A 21576-nucleotide genomic window follows, 5' to 3' on the forward strand; every position below is an offset into this window, starting at 1 on the left:
AGAACAGACAATTCACAATGGACTTACATCTACAAAACAAGGCATCTTTAATATCTGCTTTTATTCCATTCATAATTGTTTTCCCCCCCAAATTGTTTTAATATGTATATTACTTTTTCAGACTTATTAAGGTATAATTGACCAAAAAAAAACCCCTGCACTATATTTAAAGTGTACAGCATAATGATTTCATATACATACACATCGTGAAATGATTCCCACCACTGAGTTAATTCACACACCTATCACTGCACATATTCACCTTTCTTCTTATTGAGAGTAGAGGGAGTGAGAACACTGAAGTTCTACTCTCTTAGCAAATTTTAATTGTAGAGTAGAGTTATTAATATAGTCACCATGTTATATATTAGATCACCATAATTTGTTCAACTTATAGCTGAAAGTGATTTCCCAGCATTTTCTATTTCTCCTATGCCCTACCCTCTGGCAATCAATTATTCTATTCTCTGTCTCTGTAAGCCCAGCCTTTAAAATTTTTTTTTTTTTTTTTTTTAGATTTTTTAACAAGAGAACCCATGTAGTACAGTATTGGTCTTTTAGTTTGGCTTATTTGCCTTAGCATACTGTCCTCCAAGTTTATCAATGTTGTTGGAAATGGTAGAATTTCCTTCCTTTTAAGACTGAATAATATTCCATTGTATATACAGACACCACATTTTCTTTATCCAATCATCTATTGATGAACACAGTTTGTTTCCATACCTTGATTATTGTGAATAATGCTGCAGTAAACATGGAACTACAGATATCTTTACAAGGTGATGGTTTAATTTCTTTCATCTATTTACCCAGAAGTGTGATTACAGGATCATATGATGGTTATATTTTTAATTTCTTGACATAGTGTTTTCCATAGTGACTCTACCAGTTTACATAGCTATCAGCAGCATAAAGGGTTCCCTTTTTTCCACATCATTGACAATATCTGTTATCTCCTATGTTTTTGCTAATAGACCTAATAGGTTGGGACAATTATCTCATTGCAGTTTTGATTTACATTTCCCTGATTAGTGATGTTGAGCACCTTTTCATATATCTACTGTCCATTTGTACAGCATCATTGCAGAAATGTCTCTTCAAGTCTTGCTCATTTTTTAAATTGGATTATTTGCGGTATTTGTTTGTTTGCTTTGCTTTGTTTTGCTATTAAGTTGTATGAATTCTCTATATATTTTGGATACTAATCCCTTACTATATATGTGGTTTGTGAATATTTTCTCCCACTCCATAGGTAGTTGTTAATTTTGTTAATGGTTTCCTTTGCCGTACAGAAGCTTTTTCAGTTTTATGTAGTCCCACTTGTTTATTTTTGATTTTGTTGCATTTGCTTTGGGTGTCAACTCTAAAAAAAAAAATGATTGCTAAGATCAAATATCAAGGGATTTACCAGCTATGTCTTCTAGGAGTTTTAAGGTTTTAGGTCTTACATTCAAATCTTTAACCCATTTTGAATTGTTTCTGTGATGGTGTAAGACAGGAGTCCAGTTATTATTTTGCATGAGGCTATCAGTTTTCCAAATACCAGTGTTTGAAGGGACTATCCTCTCCTCATATGCATTCTTGGCTCCTTTGTCATAAATTAATTGACCATATTTACATAGATTTATTTCTGGGCTCTTTACTATGTTCCATTGATCTGGTTTCTGTTTTTATGCCAAACCATGCTACTTTGATTACTATAGCTTTGAATATAATTTAAAATTAGGAAGTTTAATGCCTCCAGCTTTGTTCTCCTTTCTCAAGATTGCTTTGGCTATTTGGAGTCTTTTGTGGTTCCATACAAATGTTAGGTTTGCTTTTCTATTTCTTTGAAAAACCATTTGGAATTTTGATAAGTGTGGTATTAAATCTATAAATTGTTTTCAATACTACAGACATTGTAACAATATTAATTCTTCTAATCCAAGAATAGGAAATATCTTCTCTTTTTTCTTTTTTTTCCCTATACCTTCTTGAATGTCTTGCATCAATGTTTTATAGTGTTCAGTGTATGGGTACACTGGTTAAATTTATATTAAATTTATGTTTCACGTTCTTCATAGTTAAATTTAGTATTTTATTCATTTTGGTATTATTATAAATGGGGTTTCTTTCTTATTTTCTCTTTCTGATAGTTCATTGTTTGTGTATAGAAATGGAAATAATTTTGGAGGGTGCCTGGGTGGCTCAGTAGGTTAAGTGTCTGGCTCTTGATTTCAGCTCAGGTCAGGATCTCATGGTTCGTGAATTCAGGCTCTGCATCAGGCTCTGTGCTGACAACGCAGAGCATGCTTGGGATTCTAAGTCTCTCTCTCTCTCTCTCTCTCTCTCTCTCTCTGACCCTCCCCTACTCACAGTTGCCCTTTGTCTCTCTCTCAAAATAAATAAACATTTAAAAAATTAATAAATGCAACTAACTTTTGTATTTTGTCTATTTTAGAGCATGGCATATCCATGTTAACAACTTAACTGTGAATGCATACAAAAGCTCTAGATTTATGCATTCTTAAAATTCTGGATGTTAGGGTGGGGTCCAACCCATAACTTCTCAAAGAGAAGATGGAAGTTAGGGATTTCTTCTTCATTGTATGGCAGTGTGCAGGAGTGGGATTTATGGTGAGAGTGTGTCTCAGCCTTTCCTACCAATTTCAGTGTGGGTATTTTCTCAGTTGCTCAATGTGTGGTAGTTTCTGAATTTCTCTCAAGGGGACTTGCTCTGTGCATAGCTGTACATTCAGTGCAGCCAGGGCAGGAGGGAAATTCAGGCACCTCATATGTCGCCGTCCTGGTCCAGATCTTATTGTGTATCCAATCATAATCTTTTAATTAGCCGATTTTCCCATGCATTTGCCCAAATTTGTGTCTGGCATTTCTGCATCCTATAATTCTAGAAGTACAGACAGAGGCTTTGTGGAACCTAGAAAATATCTGTCTCTTACTTTTTAAGCATTGGAATATTGTTATACTTTTATGCTACTTTTACCCACCTATTAAATAAATGGTATTTTATTTATTGTAGGTACATTTATGCATAAAATGGTGACAATTTCATCCACTTCATACAGGTTCCTGTGAGAATTAAATAAAATAGTAAATATAAGGTAATTAGCCCTGTTCTTGGAACATAACAGCTGTTCAGTAAATGTTATATTCTTTCCCTTTATATACTGAAGGCCACAGGCCTTGTCAGCCTCTATTTCAGTCATTTGGCACTTCCCTACAACAGTAAATCAGATTTTGTTGGTATATTAATGTCTACCATATCATGCTATATGCTTCTTAAGTTTACATTTTAGATATTATACATGTGCCTATATTCTGGAAAGCAAAAAGCATGGTGCTTTAAACATGGTATGTCATCATTTTTCAAGGTAATGTTAACTCTGAAAATATTGGCATCTATAATTCTGAGAAATAATTTCTGGAACTTTGTGACATCATTAGTAAAACATTTTTATGTACTCTTAATATGTTGTCTACACATAATTTCTTTTTAAAAAAATTTTAATGTTTATTTATTTTTGAGAAAGAGTGAGACAGAGTGTGAGTGACGGAGGGGCAGAGAGACAGGGAGACAGAATCTTATGCAGGTCGTAGGCTCTGAGCTGTCAGCACAAAACCCGAGGTGGGACTCGAACTCACAAACCATGAGATCATGACCTGAGCTGAAGTTGGATGTTCAACTGACTGAGCCATCCAGGTGCCCCCAGGATTTCTTAATGAATATACAGAAATATGAATCATTTGCACTCAGGAATCTAAGTTACTACATCTTCAAAGATAGACATAGAACTATGGTACACAAGAAGCTAGATCATAGGCAAACATGTGATATTTCTTTAATATTTTACTCTGAAAATGGGTATTTTCTAGAACTATCATTAGTTAGACATTTATGCTTAGAAACATTAGTGACTTTAAAAAAATGTTAACATAACAATGAAACTCACACTGAAAAGGCTAATGTGAAACCATTGCATTCATATCATTTATCAAATGGAAAATTAAGGATGTCAAAATCACTAGAGAATTTAATTAGTATCCCTTTCAATAAGAAATGGATTGTGCCCTTGATTATAAAACTCAAGTCATGCTTGGAACTCAGATGGTGATCTTTTACACTTTCCCAAGTGATAGAGATAAATGCATGATTTTATACGTGAATGCCATTTGGATATTTGTTCCACCTGTGCTGAAAATGTAAACTCCTTAAGGATAACTGAGGGCACTTAGTAGACTTTGTAAAGGTACTGCAGTTATTTTCATGTAATGTAAATGCAGAATTCCACAGGGGATAACATGGAAACAACATGTTTCCTTCTTAGTCCTACAGCTGGGTATATATAGAATGATTTATTAGAAAGCATTACATAAACTAATTGAATTATATCTCCCATGGGAAGAAAACGATCATTTTTAGACTGCCAAAAGTTCTGTCTCTAGGGTTAACAAGAATCTTTTACCAAATTAATTAGCAGGTTTAATGGAAATACAAAAGCAATTTCTTTCCAGAAAAAGAAATCAAATATTCATTTACAATTCTTAATCTTTCCTGGTGCAAAACTTAAGGCAGATGCCTTTCCTTCTGTTCATCATAATTTATATTATTTTGCTATACTCTATTTAAATATAATAAAATGATTGCCAAGAAGAATTGACTAATTTAATTTCAGAAAATGAGAAAAGTAAAAGGTTGGGGTATTTAGAGAAAGAAAACAAAGCTAAGAGTGATGTTGCAGATCAGGGCAATCTGGACAATTAAGCTATACCCCAATACTATGTTCATTCAACTTGCATTCAAAACACCATGCCAGGAAATGTACAGAAGTGTAGCAGTAACAGAACAGTGATGTATTCATTATGGACTGCTTAGCCAGAGCAAACTACCAGATTGGCTAGTAAATGTCTCAATTATCTCTCTGATAGTTGTGTTCCATCTGAGTTGTATAGTTTAGATGCAGAAGTTGTTCTGTGATCTCTGAACTTCCCAGAAGAACAGAAAGTTTTTAGTTGAGATCATCTTTATCATAGTATTTCTCTCATAGAATCTTATGTTTTCTTTTTTTACACTACTGTTTTTAAGGTAGTGGACTACTTTCTTCAAATAAGATCTTGAAGAAACAATATATTAAACAGATAATCATGAAACTGTTCTATCTGAAGAATGGAAATAGAACAAGGTACCCATTACAGCCTTAACTTATCTGATGCAAAGACTTATTGAAAGTCACAGAATTTCTCAAATTGTGTGTAGCTCTGAATAAAAACTACTAATGTAGTCTACTGTTCCTAAGACTTAAGTTGACAATGAATACTCAGTAGCTTGTTAAATTGAAGATTTAAACTCAAAAGATTTGGTGTGAGACCTGAGTTTTTCCATCTCTAACAAACTCCTAGGTGATTTTGATGCTAATAGACCATGGGCCAAACACTGAGTAGAAAAAATCTAGTCCAAAAATTTTATTTTATTCTCAAAAATGAAACAAGCCCAAAAGTGTTACTGACTTCACCAATGTCCTATAGCAAGATGATGTCAGAATAAAATCTCACTGACACAAAATGCCTTGAATTCCAACTTAGAGCTCATTGTACCACCAAGCTTTGGTTTCTCTCTCAGAGGAATCTCTTGGCCGAGAAATATGACAATGTATATGGTAAAGACTAAATATCTCTAAATATCTCTAAAATTTACTTCCAATATAGTTTTGAATATGGGACTAAAGCAGTTAATAGGAAGAAGATTTTGATTCCCAATTAATCTGATTTATGATATTTTGATGTAAAGAAAATGCATTTTTAATTTTTTATTTCAATAAATTAAACAAGATTATGAAATACCAAAATTGGGATATTTGTAGTAAATATTTTATCTATTGAAAAATAGTTTCCTGGAAACTGTGTTTCTGATAGTAATTCCAGGAAAGAGAGCCACTGCAAAACCACTGTGTCAGAAGCAGCCTGCAATACACAAATGAATCAAATATAGAAAAGTACATCAGGGCTGAATGATGAACATCAATGAAGAATGTCAAAATTCTTTAAAAGTAATGTAGAGTTCTAAAGACATTTAAAAAAGCTAACACTTTAATATATACTATTTCCTCAGGTAAACAAAGGGATGTTGCATAAGAAACCTAAACGTGGGAGTTCCTGGGTGGCTCAGTCAGTTGAGTGCCCAATTCTTGATTTCAGCTCAGGTCATGATCCCAGGGTCATAGGATTGAGCCCCACATTGGGCTCCATGCTGAGCATGGAGTCTGTTTAAGATTCTCACTTTCTCTCTGCCCCTGTGTCCAGCTTGTGTTCTCTCTCTCTCTTAAAAAAAAAAAAAAAAAAAAGAAGAGAAGAAAGAATAAGAAGAAGGAGGAGGAGGAGATGGAGGAGGAGAAAACAATCTAAAGACTTAAAGTATATGTTCAAAATCTTGGAAGTATATTGTGTTATAACTTGGAAAAATGAGGGGTTAAGCATGGGCAAGTAATGCAAAAGATTGAGAGCACTTTGAATATATTATTAAGGAATCTGTAACATTATAAGGGACATAGGGTTGGTGTTGGTGGCCAAGACAGGTTGGGAAAGGAAGTACAACTCCTTTTGCGCACGGGTTTGTTCTGATTCAGGTTTGGGCTCACTCTTGCACTAGGGATAATAGAAATCTGCTTCTATTTTGGAAATTCAAGACTCATGAAACAAGAAAAATGATGGAACAGATAGAGAAAATATGTGAGAAAAATATGTAGGAAAAGATTCCTAAAAAACAAACAAATACGGTGGGAAAGGAATAGCCTTTAGTGACAAATACATTTGTCACTAACCACAACATCCTATACCCTGAGGCCAAAAGGAAATGCACACACACACACACACACACACACACACACAAATGACAGAGTTTTAAAAGTAATAATAAGTATTTCCTGCAATGAAATTGAGTAATATTAACTCACACTTTTTCATCTAATATAGATAATTTTTAGAAAATGTTTATTATTTATTTATTTTGAGAGAGAGCAAGATGGAGAGAAAGGGAGAGAGAGAGCATGAGAAGGGAAGACATTCCCAAGCAGGCTCCACTCTTGTTAGCTCAGAGCCTGACGTGGGATTCCATCTCACAGACTGTGAGATCATGACCTGAGCCGAAATCAAGAGTCCGGCGCTCAACCAACTAAGTCACCCAGGCGCCCCTAATATAGATAATTTTTAAGAGTAATACACTTAAAATAAATCTCCATCCAGAAAGTACTGATTAAATAAATATGGTACCTCCATACACTAGGATATTAATAAGAATAAAGTAGAACTATGTATGTTAATGTAGAATTATCTGTAGTGATAAAGTGAGAAAGCAAGGTATCCTGAGGGTGTGACAAATATTACCATTTGTGAGATCTATTTTATTTTAAAGATGTTTTTAATCAAAGGACATAGATATTCCTTGCAACGACCTCTGGGAAATAGGAGACATTTGGGGCAAGATTACAACTCAAACTTTACCCTGAAAAGCATTCTGATGGATCAATCATTTAATTGCAAATAAAAAGGAAATAAGAAAAATAGTAGAACTTTTTGAATAAGTCCTTGTTGAACTTGTAACAAATCATAGAACCTTTAGAAAGTATATCAGTAAATGTAAACATTTTGAATGTCAGAATCCACTACATACTAATTGAACATTGACAACAAAAAAGTCAATGTACATAATGTATATGATAGATAAAGGTAAATAATCTTATTATATAAGAAGCCCCTTATGAAAATTTCAGCTTATATTCAAACATACACACAATCACACACACACACACACACACACACACACACACATGCACACGCACACGCACACACACAGTTATTTTCTTTAATCATTTCTTTTCTATTTAAAGAACTTCCGTTAGTCCTTCTTTTGAATTCGATCTGCTCATGATAAATTCTTAGCTTTCCTTCAGCTGAGAATGTCTTGATTCCTTCTTTTATTTTATAATCATATTTTATGGTTTCCCATTTTAGTACTTTTCTTACATATTTATAATTTGGTATTTAAGAAAAATTCTCCCTTGTATCAGTTATCTTTCTCAGCCCCAATATCTGCTTTCTATATCTCCCCACTCTCTGTTCTTTTCTGTGAGTGAGTGTGTGTATGTGTACCCAGAGTTGAGTTAATTACATTTGTCACTAACCACAACATCCTATACCCAATCATGGATTTGCTTTTATTGTAGAATTAATTCTAATGTTGTAAAGCCTGCCTCAAATTGTCAGTTTACAAAAACAAAAACAAAAACAAAAACAAAAACAGAACAAAAGAACTTGGCTTATGGTTTTCCCCACTAATTCTAACATAAACTTTTCCTTCTCATTTTCCAAAGAGCTTCAGATATAACACTCTGCCCCATAGTGACCTAGAATGTTCTTTTCAATGAGTACTGCCCATGTTTCTCTACTGCTCTGGTCTCTAGCCTAGAAAGACGGACTCGGACATCAATCCATGAACGCCCATTAGAGGCTATTATCTGGGCATTAGAACATAGAGGAAGTTACAATAAATAGGTAAAGATACACATTTATATCTATATAGATATCTCCAAATGGAGCTGGTGAGTAGGAGGTATGCCTGAAAATTATTTCATCTCCATTTCTCATATATATAAATTATCCAATATTTGCAAAATGAATGACAAAATTATATATATTTTTTAAACGTTTTTTTAATTTATTTTTGGGACAGAGAGAGACAAAGCATGAACCAGGGAGGGGCAGAGAGAAAGGGAGACACAGAATCGGAAACAGGCTCCAGGCTCCGAGCCATCAGCCCAGAGCCTGACGCGGGGCTCGAACTCACGGACCGCGAGATCGTGACCTGGCTGAAGTCGGACGCTTAACCGACTGCGCCACCCAGGCGCCCCGACAAAATTATAGAGTGTACTTAATGTATTACTTAAAAAGACACTAAAAAAACTCTGTTGAACTGCAATAATTAATATAGATGACAGCATGAAATTTTATTTATTTATTTTTTAAGTTTATTTATTTTGAGAGACAGAGAGAGAGAGAGAGAGAGAGAGAGAGAACAAGCAGGGGAGGGGCAGAGGGAGAAGGAGAGAGAGGATCCCAAGCACTGTCAGTGCAAAGACTGATGTGGGCTCGAACTCACAAACTGTGAGGTCATGACCTGAGCCGAAATAGAGTCACACACTTAACCGACTGAGACGCACAGGCACCCCAACAGCATGAAATTTAAAAAAGCAGAACAGAATAAATAGTCCTAAAACTGACCCATACATAGGAACTTAGTGCATGAAAAATGAGGCAACCTAAATCAATAGAGAAATAACAGATCCTTTGATAAAAATTATTAGAAAATTGGGTCGCCTGGGTGTCTCAGTCAGTTGTTTCTCACCCTTGATTTCAGCTCAGGTCATGATCTCATGGCTCATGAGATCAAGTCCTGCAGTTGGGCTCCATGCTGACAGCACAGATCCTGCTTAGGATTCTCTCTCTCTCTTACTCTCTGTCCCTACCCCAATCTATTTCTCTCTCAAAATGAATAAACATTAAAAAAATCTCTTGGAAAATTATTTGCCCTACTTTTTATCAATAATAATAATATATTCACTGTGAATTAAAGTACTAAAAGTGTTATTAATCTTAAAATTGTACTGGATGAGAATATAAGAAAATAATTTAAATATTGCTGTATGAAAAGACTTTCTAAGGAAAGATGCAAAGCCCAGTGTCATAAAGAAAAAAGTAAAAATAAAATATAAAAATCTCACAATTTACAAGTCTTATAAAGTGAAAGTAGCTAAGCTCTAGACAAGATTTGTGATTTTGCAGAACCCAGTGGATTTTACCCATAATTTGGAATAATATATACAAACCAAAAAGGAAAAAGCAAGAAATAAAAAAAAATACTATTCATCAAAGGCTCTGAATAGACAAGGCACAAAGAGATACAAACAGCAAATAATCTTATGGAAAGGTGCTTAATCTTGATAATAACCTAGGAAAACAATAAAAACAATGCATGTCACATTTTCCTCATCAAATTAGTAAACAAAGAAAATGATTTTATTTACTAGGATCTAGGGAAGTTGTCACGTTCATAGTCTCATTAAATAAGTGAAATTCTTCAACACTTATTAAAAGGAATGAGTCAGGCTCTTTCCACCATCTTTCCACGGTCCCATAATGGGGCTCATGAATGTCATGGCAGATGCTCTCAAGAGCATTAACAATGCTGAAAAGAGAGGCAAATGCCAGGTTTTTAATAGCCCATGCTCCAAAGTCATTGTCTGGTTTCTAACTATAATGAAGAAGCATGATCACATGGATGAATTTGAAATCATCGATGATGATCAAAGAACTGGGAAAATTGTTGTGAACCTCACAGGCAGGTTAAACATGTATGGAGTGATCAGCCCCATATTTGAGGTACAGCTCAAAGATCTAGAAAAATGGCTGGCAGAATAATCTGCTCCTGTCCTGCCAGTTCGGTTTCATTGTACTGACAACCTCAACTGGTATCATGGACCATAAAGAAGCATGATGAAAACACACAGGAGGGAAAATCCTTACCCCATAAAATAAACTTACCCCAAATCACAGACTTGACAAGTGGAGGCAGAATTCAAAGATAGCTTTAAGGTACCAAAATCAATGCCTTTTAACTATCCCTTGTTGTTCTGTATGACTTACATAGTTCAAGCTTCTCAGTTCCTAGCAAACCGTAAAAACACATAAGCTTTATATGGGTCTTACTAATTCAACTTTGATCCTTTTTCTAGGAATGTAGTATGTATGTGCAGATAAAATGCCTCAATGGACAATAAATCAATAAGTAAGTAAGTAAGTAAATAAATAAATAAATGAAAGGAATGAGTCATGGCTCTATGTATTATGATGCAATGGTTCCTAAAATACACTAAGTGAAGCAAAAAGTCACTAAATAAGGAGGATAACAAATCCGGTCTCTTGTTAAAATAAAAATATTAGGAACAAAATCTAGGTAGAATTAGGAAGAAGTATATAGGTAGAATTTAAGAATGGTTCTCATAATATTGTATGTATGTGTATACGAATATATATAAATTTGTATACAAAGAAAATATTTATTTATTTATGTATTTAATTCTGTAAAGAATGCCACATTTATACTATCAAAAGAGGGTTTTAGAGATTGCCGTAGGCAATATGTGTAAACAAGATAGATGCCTTGGCCATTCTCCATCAAGGAACTTATTAGTTACAACATTTCCTTTTCCATATCAAGTATGGCTTCACTATCTAGAACCAAATCAATGTAATATCAATAAATAAGTTTTAAAAAATAATGTGTCAGAAAATGTGCTAATTATTTTACATGTATTATCTAATTGAATTCTCACAACAACCCAAGACAGTGTTACTAAAATTACCCTCATTGAATAGTTAAAATATGATTTCAGAATATAAATAATTTATCCAAGAACACACAGCGGGTAGCAAGTAAGCAGCAAAATAATGGCTCAATCTTGTTTCTCCTTAATGCATTTAACCACCCCATCACTCCCTCTGAAAGGACTGTTTACTGTGTACCTACCATGTCACATGTGCATTATCCCATCAATGACTTTGTGATGTAGGAGCTATTATAGCTATATTTTACTGATAAGGGAGACAAAGGATTTAAATAAAATCCATAGTCTCACAATATTAGAGGCTCTTTTTAGTCCTTTTACTTCCTTTCTTTACTGTGTCAGACAGAAAAGATTTGGAAGAATGTCCCATTATTCAGGAAGGCTCACAAGTTTCTCATCTACCAAATATGATCCTAAACTTCAGGTAACCGACATTTCTCAATAAATGAGGCATAAAATACCATGACTCAATCACATCACAGATTTCTGAAAACTGGTAAACAGATCTTGAGAGTGTTACAGGTATTGGTGTTCTTTACCTGTACCACCTCTTGGCACATACATCCATTATTTACTTTCTTCTTGTGATATCTGGATCAATTTAAACTCCTCTCATCCTTAGACATCCACAGACACCTGTGAGTCTCAAGACCAGAATGGGGAAGGTAGAGGGCAAAGCACAAGCCTTTTGAGGCTTCTTTTGACAATGACCACTTTCAGGAAGTAATTATTACTATTTTCTAAAATTTTTAATGTTTATTTATTTTTGAGAGAGAGAGAGAGAGAGACAGAGCACGAGTGGGGGAGGGGCAGAGAGAGCCAGAGACAGAATCTGAAGCAGGCTCAAGGCTCTGAGCTGTCAGAACAGAGCCCGATGCAGGGTTCCAACTTGCAAGCTGCGAGATCATGACCTGAGTTGAAATCAGATGCTTAACCAGCTAAGTCCCCCAGGGGCACCCCAGGACTTAATTATTGAGGGATCCAGATTGTAGAAATTGATGATAACAAGAGATAGAGGAGGAAAACTGAACAGAAGCTGTGATTTTTCATTCTGTTTAGAACAACGTAGAAATTCCAAAGGAGAAAATTGAAAGAACAGTTAAATCTTTAATAACTGTTCATTAATTTGAAACCCATAGCAAGTAGTTTGGTTTTTATTTTAAATTACTTTAGATTTAATAAAAATTATGAAACTTACATTAATCTTGATCTCACATCTTGAGCTAGTCCATTCTGTAACACATGAACATTGATATTCAATAATGAGATCTATGCATCTGAAACACAGAATTAAATTTTTAAATAATTAAGAAAATAAAGTCTAATTTCAAGGGAGTTTCACCATTTAAAGTTTTTCTTTTCTAGTTACTGTAAAAAAATACATTCCTATAAGCAACAGAAGGCAGAGTCTGTTCCTGGTTTCTTATCCTTCAAGGTGACTGGACTGAGAGAACGGATCAATTTTAACTTTTGCCGTCTTCCCCATGGCAATGTAAAGAAAGAGCAGTTTCAAAGATAAACAGTATGTCTAGAGTTCATGTAGGGAACTGAAGTCAGCTATGGCCAAACTGCATTGCAATGAGCTACCCATCCTCATCCTCTCTTCCCTGTTTACAAGGTCAGTGGCAGGACTAGAAAAGAGAAATATTGCTGCAGAGGCAGTCTGGTGCATCTATGAGCCATTCTTCTTTGCCACATGCATCTCGTAGAAATATCCAGGGTCTGAGTTTGCATAAACTAATATTCTATCCATGAGCAGAATGGTCACTATACAATTCCATAATGTCAAACAACACCTTACATGCACATAGGGATGAAAGAACCAGTCTACTTAGGGACATTTTAAATACTAAGTGTGTGGCATTATCCCTTCACAGAGCAAATAATAGAATGTCTCATCATCTTACCTTCTACTTCTATTACTGAAAGCAGTTACCTTTAAGTATATTAAAGTCCAATTAATCCACATTTATTGAAAATTACTTTATGCTAATGAGCAGAAGTAAAAGAAGGGCAGAGATAATGTATCAGTACACTGCATTAAGTAAAACAGGCAGCATCTGTCATCTTAACTGTGCTTAGCTCTTGTTTTATGAAAGAGCGTAATTAAAATTATCTTTATCAACTTTCCCTTGACATTAAGTCTTAAATATTGTGAGTTAAATTTACTTTCGGATTTAATAATAGAAAAATAAAAATAGCAACCTTCCATGTAGACAAGGATTTGAGAGGCAATCATTTGCATTTGCTTCACAGTGTGTTCCAGAAAAGCTACTCTTGCAGTCACAGGTACAATGATTGATGCCGTCAGTGCCAGCTCCATAATGGAGACAGGGCTTTGATAGACCTTCATCTATATTTACTTCATTACAATTGATGCCTACAACAGAAGAGACAAGACAAAACATGAGACCATTTAAATGCAAAACTCAAAAGTTTGTTCCTTATGGTAAATGTCACCAAGAAACGAAGACTCCGTCTCCATAAAGGTAATTTGACACATTGTAGCAAAGGAAAAACATTTTTCAAGGTTAAACATGTTTAGAGGTCTATGAACTTGCACACTACTAATTTAATGTAAATGAGAAAAACAAAGCACAAGCTGTCACTGTAAATAGTAATCATAGTTTTTTTTTTAATAATGATTCTTGACAGTTTAACATTTCTTACCAACACAAGTTAAGAAAGAGCTTGAATTTTTCTAAATTTGGTCTTGGTGAATCTGTTAATGGACTGTCTGAGATTTCTAAATGCAACCTAATTTTGGTGAAATATCTAGTGTTTTCAAAGGCCAAGTTTTAAATATTTATTAAGCACCTACCATGAGTTACCTCTGTGATCAACTAGGGGCACCAAACAAAAAAAAAAGGAAAAAAAAAACACAACAAAACAAGAAAAGAGAGTGACCCTGTTAATCCAGAAACGTGATGTCAGAGGCAATATTTATAATTAGAAAACATCTGGAGAACAACATAAACAAAGCTTAATGGAAAGCTAGATTCTATTTTAGGTTTTACGTGTGAGAGATACTAGGAGAAAGTAGAGAGACAAGGTGAAAATGGTTGGAATAATCTTTTAGTCATTGTGTCCATCCCTACTGAGCACCTAGCTACCATTGATTGAGCACTTGTTGATGCATCAGGCCCTGCGCTGAAGCTTTCACACATATTACCTCAGTTAATGGTCATCTAACCAGGAGGCAGATATCATTAACTCTAGCTCACTGGTGAGTAAACAAGGGTTTGGAGAGTTTTAATAATGTTTTCAAGTCACACAGGCCATAACAGTAGACTGGGATTCAAATCAGTCTCCTGGAATTATGCTTGTGATCATTAGTTTAAATGGACAATTCTGCAACTACTATGATACGTGCATAAGCTACTGTGCTGAGTAATACAATAGACACTGTTAAAAACAAGACGATAGACCCCAAATAGAGTCATGTCACCAAACCAAGACTTAATTTCAGTTTCAGCTCTCCTAGAAAAGGAATCTTAAACCAGTCAGTCAGGAATCACCTGATCGGCACTAGTTAGGTAGTCTGCCTGAAAGACCTCTGTCATGCCCTAATGAGTGCAATAATCAACCTGCTTTCCTGCCTAGAATAACTTCCTAGTTTCTGCTCCCTTTAGGCCATAAAAGTCTTTCATTTTGTACAGCTCCTCTGCTCCATTCTATGTATTAAATGGATGCTGCCCATTTGAATCAATTTTGGGGCAAAGTAACTCTCAAAATTTTTAATATGCCTCAGTTTATCTTTTAACAGTTCCAATTAAAATTGTCTCTAATAGCCAGAAACATAATATTTAGCTGAGAATAAAGATAAGCTTATTAAACACGTAGTTATCATAATGCTTATAAACAGATAGTTGTAAATAAGCTAGCTGGAAATAAAGAGAAGGTTATAAGTAAATAAGTTTATTACAATGAAGAGAATAATAATAATAATAATAATAATAATAATAAATAACTGATACTTGGAGAACTTACTTTGTGCCAGGTACTGTTGAGAACTTATATAGATCAACTCATTTAAACTATAATAATTTTTTGACATGGAAATTGGTCTTCCCACTTTAGAGAATAAGAAAATAAAGCACAAGACCTCATAGCTAGTAAATGGCAGAGTGCCTGCTGTTAGCCACTGTGTTATACCATCACACCACATCTTAATATGCAACAGTATGGTGTCTGTCCTAATGCGAGAGGAAACTGAGTGCTTTGGGAATTTAAGAAATGAAGTAATTGAGTCCATGTCTGAAAAAGAGGATTAAGAAAGCTTTGATGTTTGTGGAGAAAAGGAATCTGAGAAAATTCAGATAAATAGTTTGAAAGTGTACATTCTAGGTGAGTTAGATATCTCAGCATTTGTTTGCATATCAGGAAAAAAGTTGACTATTGGCAGATAGGCAGCCATTTCACAAAGTGATATCATAACTTTACTATATATCTATATCTATATCTATATCTATATCTATATCTATATCTATCTATATCTATATCATAGTAGAATTATCTAATATTTTTTTTTCAACGTTTTTTTATTTTATTTTTGGGACAGAGAGAGACAGAGCATGAACGGGGGAGGGGCAGAGAGAGAGGGACACACAGAATCGGAAACAGGCTCCAGGCTCCGAGCCATCAGCCCAGAGCCTGACGCGGGGCTCGAACTCACAGACCGCGAGATCGTGACCTGGCTGAAGTCGGACGCTTAACCGACTGCGCCACCCAGGCGCCCCTAGAATTATCTATTCAAGTTATCTAATCATATATATCTATATACATATCTATATATATCTATATATATGGCATATATACCATATATAGAAGATTGTCAGTTTTCAAGTCAAAATTCTATTACATAGTGGTTACTTTTTTTTATCATAAATGTTATTACCTATATAGAACTTTGGATATTAATGATGTTATAAAAATAATGTGTGTAAATTGGTCAAATCTGCAGCCATATTTAAAAGGACTATAAAAACTTAGGTTCAGAATATGGATTACATAAGCATTATAGAGCACATTAGGTTATTAATAATAAAACCAAAAACGGATTGGACCCCCTTTCCTAAATCTCAGTGGCTCATGTCACACAGCTCCATGACCAAGGGGAGCATACCCACTTTACATTATCTTCATTCTGGGCCCCAGGTTAATGGAACATCTCCTACCTGGGACATTGTCATCATCGTGGGACAGGGAAAAGGGCACTTGGCAAACACATACTGGTTCTTAAATCTCCCACCTACATTTCATTTGCCAAGTCACATGAGAAACCCTATCGTAAGTGGAATAGGCATTAGTGGTCTTCCACAATGGAAAAGAACAGATATTTATAACAATAGTAATTTTAGTGAAGACACATTAGTCATTGATTAGGACATCACAGGTTTATTGAGATGATCAAGTAAAACTATGTATTTAAAACAACTAGTCCAGGGCGTGATACATATTTAACACAAAATAAATGTCATTTTCTTGGCAAAAAATCACAACTACATTGTATAAAACAAGTGATTTGGTGTTTCCAGAGGTATCTTTCTAATTAACATGACAAGTAAAAAGTGTCTCTGTAGGACTATGTAGAATATTGGCAGAATCGGTGACAAAAATTTCAGTTAAAAAGAGATGTTCAATTCACCAGAAAGTGTGGCGCAAGGGGTAAAATGATAAAAGGGAATTTGGCAGGATGCATCTAGCACTATTTAGAGCAGGAGACTTGATAGAAGATACTACTCTCTGCTGTTGAATTATTCTCTGTAGAGAGGGCAAGTATGTCTCAAATTCAGTTTAGCAACATCATCAACATCATCTTAGGAATTTTTCATTCCCCTACTGTTTTATTTAGCAATTATAGTATTAATTTGACTTCCTAAGTAACTTCCAGAGAGAATAAGAATGTGATGATTAGCTGACTTGGACACTCTTGTCCCTGTAAGCAATTTTTTTTTTTCATTTTTAACACCATAATCCTTCAGCACCGTATAGATTGTGCCCTCTTTTCACCTCTTTAGTTCATTATATTCTATCCTTACCCTTGACTACTATGCTGTAGTTACACTGAACTTATGTCTCCTCAAAGACTTTGTTCCTCTTCCTGGCCCTCTCTTTTCCTAGATTTCACACAATTCATTCCTTCACTTTCTTCAGGTGTTTATTGAAATGCCATTTTCTCAGTGAGGCCTAGTTGACTACACTAGATAAAACTGCATCCCCTTCCGTATTCACAATCACTGTTATCCTAATTTTAATATTTTCCCCAATGGCAAATAAAAATATGTTCATTTATGTTTTTATTTTTGTCTACTTTTCCCATTACAAGCTTAACTCCAAGATGGCATGAATTTTGTCTGTCTAGTTCAATGCTTCCTTCCTTCAATTCATTGTGGAGTGTGCGTGTGTGTATTTATATTTTGCTTTACACATCATTTTTGTTTTCGTTTTCCCTCAGAAGTCTTTGACTCTTCCCAAACAAGAACAAAACAGTTCTTGTGAATCTGGGGAAACTGTCAGTCCTTGGAATGGTGAGAATCAGAATCTGGAATAAAGTGATGTCTCTGAGGTGTGTGCCTGAAAGGCATGTCTTATCTGTGCAGTCGGGGGGAATTATTTAATGGAATCTCTATTTTTCCCTACCTTCAAACAGAGAAGAATTCATGACAAGTTAAAAAGTAATAAAGGTGTGGAGAGTGTTAGACTTTGGTTTAAAATGATCTCCCATACATAATTACCAACATTGAGAAAGAAGGAAATACTGTTGTTTGTGACAACATGAACTTTCAGGGCAGTAAGCTAAGTGAAGTAAATCAGACAAAGACAAATATTGTACCGTATCACTTACATGTGGAATTTAAAAGAAAGACAGAAAGACAGACAGAAATAAAAGAAAGGAAGAAAGAAAAAGAAGAAAGAAAGAAAGAAAGAAAGAAAGAAAGAAAGAAAGAAAGAAAGAAAGAAAGGGTCAAGCCCACAGAAGAAAGAAAGAAAGAAAGAAAGAAAGAAAGAAAGAAAGAAAGAAAGAAAGAAAGAAAGAAAGAAAGAAAGAAAGAGTCAAGCCCACAGAAAAGGAAGAAAAGCAGTTGTCAGGGGCTGGGTGTAGAGGAAATAGGAAGAGGTTGGTAAAATCACACAAACTTTCAGCTATAAGATGAATAAGCTCTCAGGATCTAATGTATAATAACATGGTGACTATAGTTGATAATATTGTATTGTATAATTTCAAACATGTTAAGAGAGAAATATTCTCTTAAAAACAGATAAAAGTTCTGAGGTGTTAATTAACTACATGGGAGAATCCCTTTATAATGTACACATGTATCAAATCATCATGTTGTGCACTTTAAATAATCTTACAATTTTGTCAATTATAGCATAATAAAGCCAAAAACAGAAATTGTATATTACCACCATAAATGGAAAAACATTATTATGTTCAAGAAATGAAAAATAACCAAAAAAAAAAAAAGCAACAAAACATAATTGTCAACCCATCCAAACTTTAAATTAGTCATCTTCAAACTATGTATCAAAATATCTACATTGTAGCATAGTTGGGAGACTTACAGAGAGTACATATACATTTCTAGCAGATGAAGAAGAAAAGAAATGGTGTTTATAGTAACTATTATTATAACAGTAGGTTCATTTATTTTCTTTACAGTATTCGAATCTGAATGCTTTGACATTGTCTCCATGAATCCAAGCAAATCAAAAAGAAATATTATTAGTATTTGTTAGGCATTACCTAAGGCTTGCTCAAAATCTCAGTCTTAGTTCTTTGCCTACTTTGCCTTATATGCCAGATACTTCCTACTACTCTTCAATGTATCCAACACAGATTTATTGAGCATCTATTTGGGGTCAGTCATAGTTCTGGACTCCTTCCATACTTAGTTCTCGTTGACCTGGTATGTACTTTCACAGCATGTCTCCATCACAGTGTAACAAAAATTTTCCAAGTAATTTAATGAGAACATTATGGGTTTCATTTGACCAGAGAAGAAACATCACAATTTTTTTTTTTTTTTTTTTTTGCTACGCCTAACTTCTTTTCTTTTCTGCTATCTTGCTGTCTGCTTTGGGGCTTAGAAAGCCACAAAATATATCTTAGAATAATAGTTCTATAGTTACAAAATATCAATATATCTCTAAAGAGACCAAAAGATTATATAGTTTTTTTTTTTTTTTTTTTTTTTTTTTTTTTTTTTTTTTTTTTTTTTTTTTTTTTTTTTTTTTTTTTTTATTTTTGGGACAGAGAGAGACAGAGCATGAACAGGGGAGGGGCAGAGAGAGAGGGAGACACAGAATCGGAAACAGGCTCCAGGCTCCGAGCCATCAGCCCAGAGCCTGACGCGGGGCTCGAACTCACGGACCGCGAGATCGTGACCTGGCCGAAGTCGGACGCTTAACCGACTGCGCCACCCAGGCGCCCCAAGATTATATAGTTTTTAAATATTAAGAAAAAATGAGAATTTTATAGGATTTTACTTATTTCTTTTTCTTGGGATCACAGGTTGATTCTAAATCTGTGTTTTTTTTTCAGCTAACAATATTTCTAGACTTACTTTTTAGACTATGCTATCTTTTTTAAAAAGTTGGACAGGCAAAGGAGTGATTCAGTGGTTATAGAAAGCTATAAATGCAATAGAGTTGCATAAACCAGGAGTAAATGGTATACATACAAAATTAAGAAACTAAGAAAACAAATTTACTAACATTGATGGTTGACAGCACATAGTTGGGATCGCATTAAAAAAAAAGTCTGCTCTCTGTGCCAGAGCCTCCCAGCTTTAAAGTCATTTTATTCCCTGAAAAATATTTTTAGTAAGAATAAACTTTCAGATGTAATAGGTTTCCATACAGTTCTAGATAAAGATTTGTGTATTTGTGAATATACTAGATCTTATTTAAAATCATTTATAGAATTTCATGCCACACATCTTCTGCCCAGTGAAGTTTAAGTGCTTTTAACATACAACCCATATTATCAATATTATTTCTTTGGAAAGAAATGTTTTAATTTTGGCAAACATATCCACAACAGACAAGTTTATATTTGGAATATTTTCAAATATTAGAGTCCTCAAAAACATTAGAGTCCTTTATTTCATTAATAGCATAGACAACTCCTTTTCTAAGCAGAGTATATGATAACTTGTGGAATTTGGAAGACTTCCCATGCCCCTGTCTGTGTCAAAACCTTCTTTACCAGACTGTCTCAACATGTGTCTCTGTACTGAACATTTTCACAGTAGAAATTAAAGAATCCTTTAGAGAAATAAGCCATTAAAGTATATGAACTGAGAAATGTGATCAGTAAAATATTTGTATGCATAGACAATGTTATAACAGAAATAATATATGCAAATATCTATCATCTATCTATCTATCTATCTATCTATCTATCTATCTATCATCTGTCATCTATGTATCTGTCATCTATCTATCTAACAAACTTTTCTCAAGTCTGTATTCCTTGTCTTACTTTCTCTCTAAGCCCTCTTCACCCAACTTTCTCCAACTGGTCAGTCTTACATGTTGGACAAGTTTTCCAAAATGGCTTTTCTGATTCCTAATCCTTTTCATTTATGTTATCCTAACAAAATACTTAACCATCACTTTAGTGTCTCCTGAAATAAATGTAGTATTTTTAGCCTAAAACTATTTTCTCTGGGTCAATCGCCTTGCTTACCATTCCTCTGATGCTAATAACTACTCTAGTACCCTAGTTTAGAAACCTAATAGAATTATCTGTGGAGTTAAAATATATATATATAAATTCCCATATTTGAATCTCTGGGGAGTATGTCTGACAAGCTGTATTCTCAAAAACATCTCTCCAGATATTTCCAAAGCACAGGCAGATGTTATGAATCACTGTTTTCATCAAACTAGATTAGAATTAAATATTATATTTTCCTATATCTATGTTTACACCCTGATAGTTCTGCCTGGAATGTTATACCCTTATCTGCTTATTGGAAGTGTGATTTTACCCAGGCCCTCTTAAAATCCTAACTCATTTTTAAATGTTTTTTTTAAATATTGCCTAACAAAAATTAGCTAACAATTTTTATCAGATTATCCTTAAAGTATACTTATTTGAATTATTGTCTTATATTCCATACTTAATGATTGAGGACAGAGATCATATCTACTTATTTTTACTTCATATAAA

At 34.3% G+C, this 21576-nt stretch overlaps 1 protein-coding gene and 1 pseudogene across 1 annotated transcript in view; one reads left to right on the plus strand and one right to left on the minus strand.

Annotated features, from left to right (window-relative positions):
* Positions 1-21576, minus strand: part of LOC131515421 (protein eyes shut homolog) — a 319079-nt gene that overhangs the window by 17053 nt on the left and 280450 nt on the right. Inside the window, exons 9-10 of the mRNA XM_058736158.1 lie at positions 13599-13773; positions 12592-12670 (exon numbers count right to left, since the gene is read on the minus strand). Coding sequence (XP_058592141.1) covers positions 12592-12670; positions 13599-13773 — 254 coding nt within the window. The remainder of the gene's footprint in view (positions 1-12591; positions 12671-13598; positions 13774-21576) is intronic.
* Positions 10159-10543, plus strand: LOC131514406 (small ribosomal subunit protein uS8-like; annotated as a pseudogene).

Source organism: Neofelis nebulosa, chromosome 6 (assembly GCF_028018385.1).
Source record: "Neofelis nebulosa isolate mNeoNeb1 chromosome 6, mNeoNeb1.pri, whole genome shotgun sequence".
In the NCBI taxonomy this organism is placed as follows: Eukaryota; Metazoa; Chordata; class Mammalia; order Carnivora; family Felidae; genus Neofelis; species Neofelis nebulosa.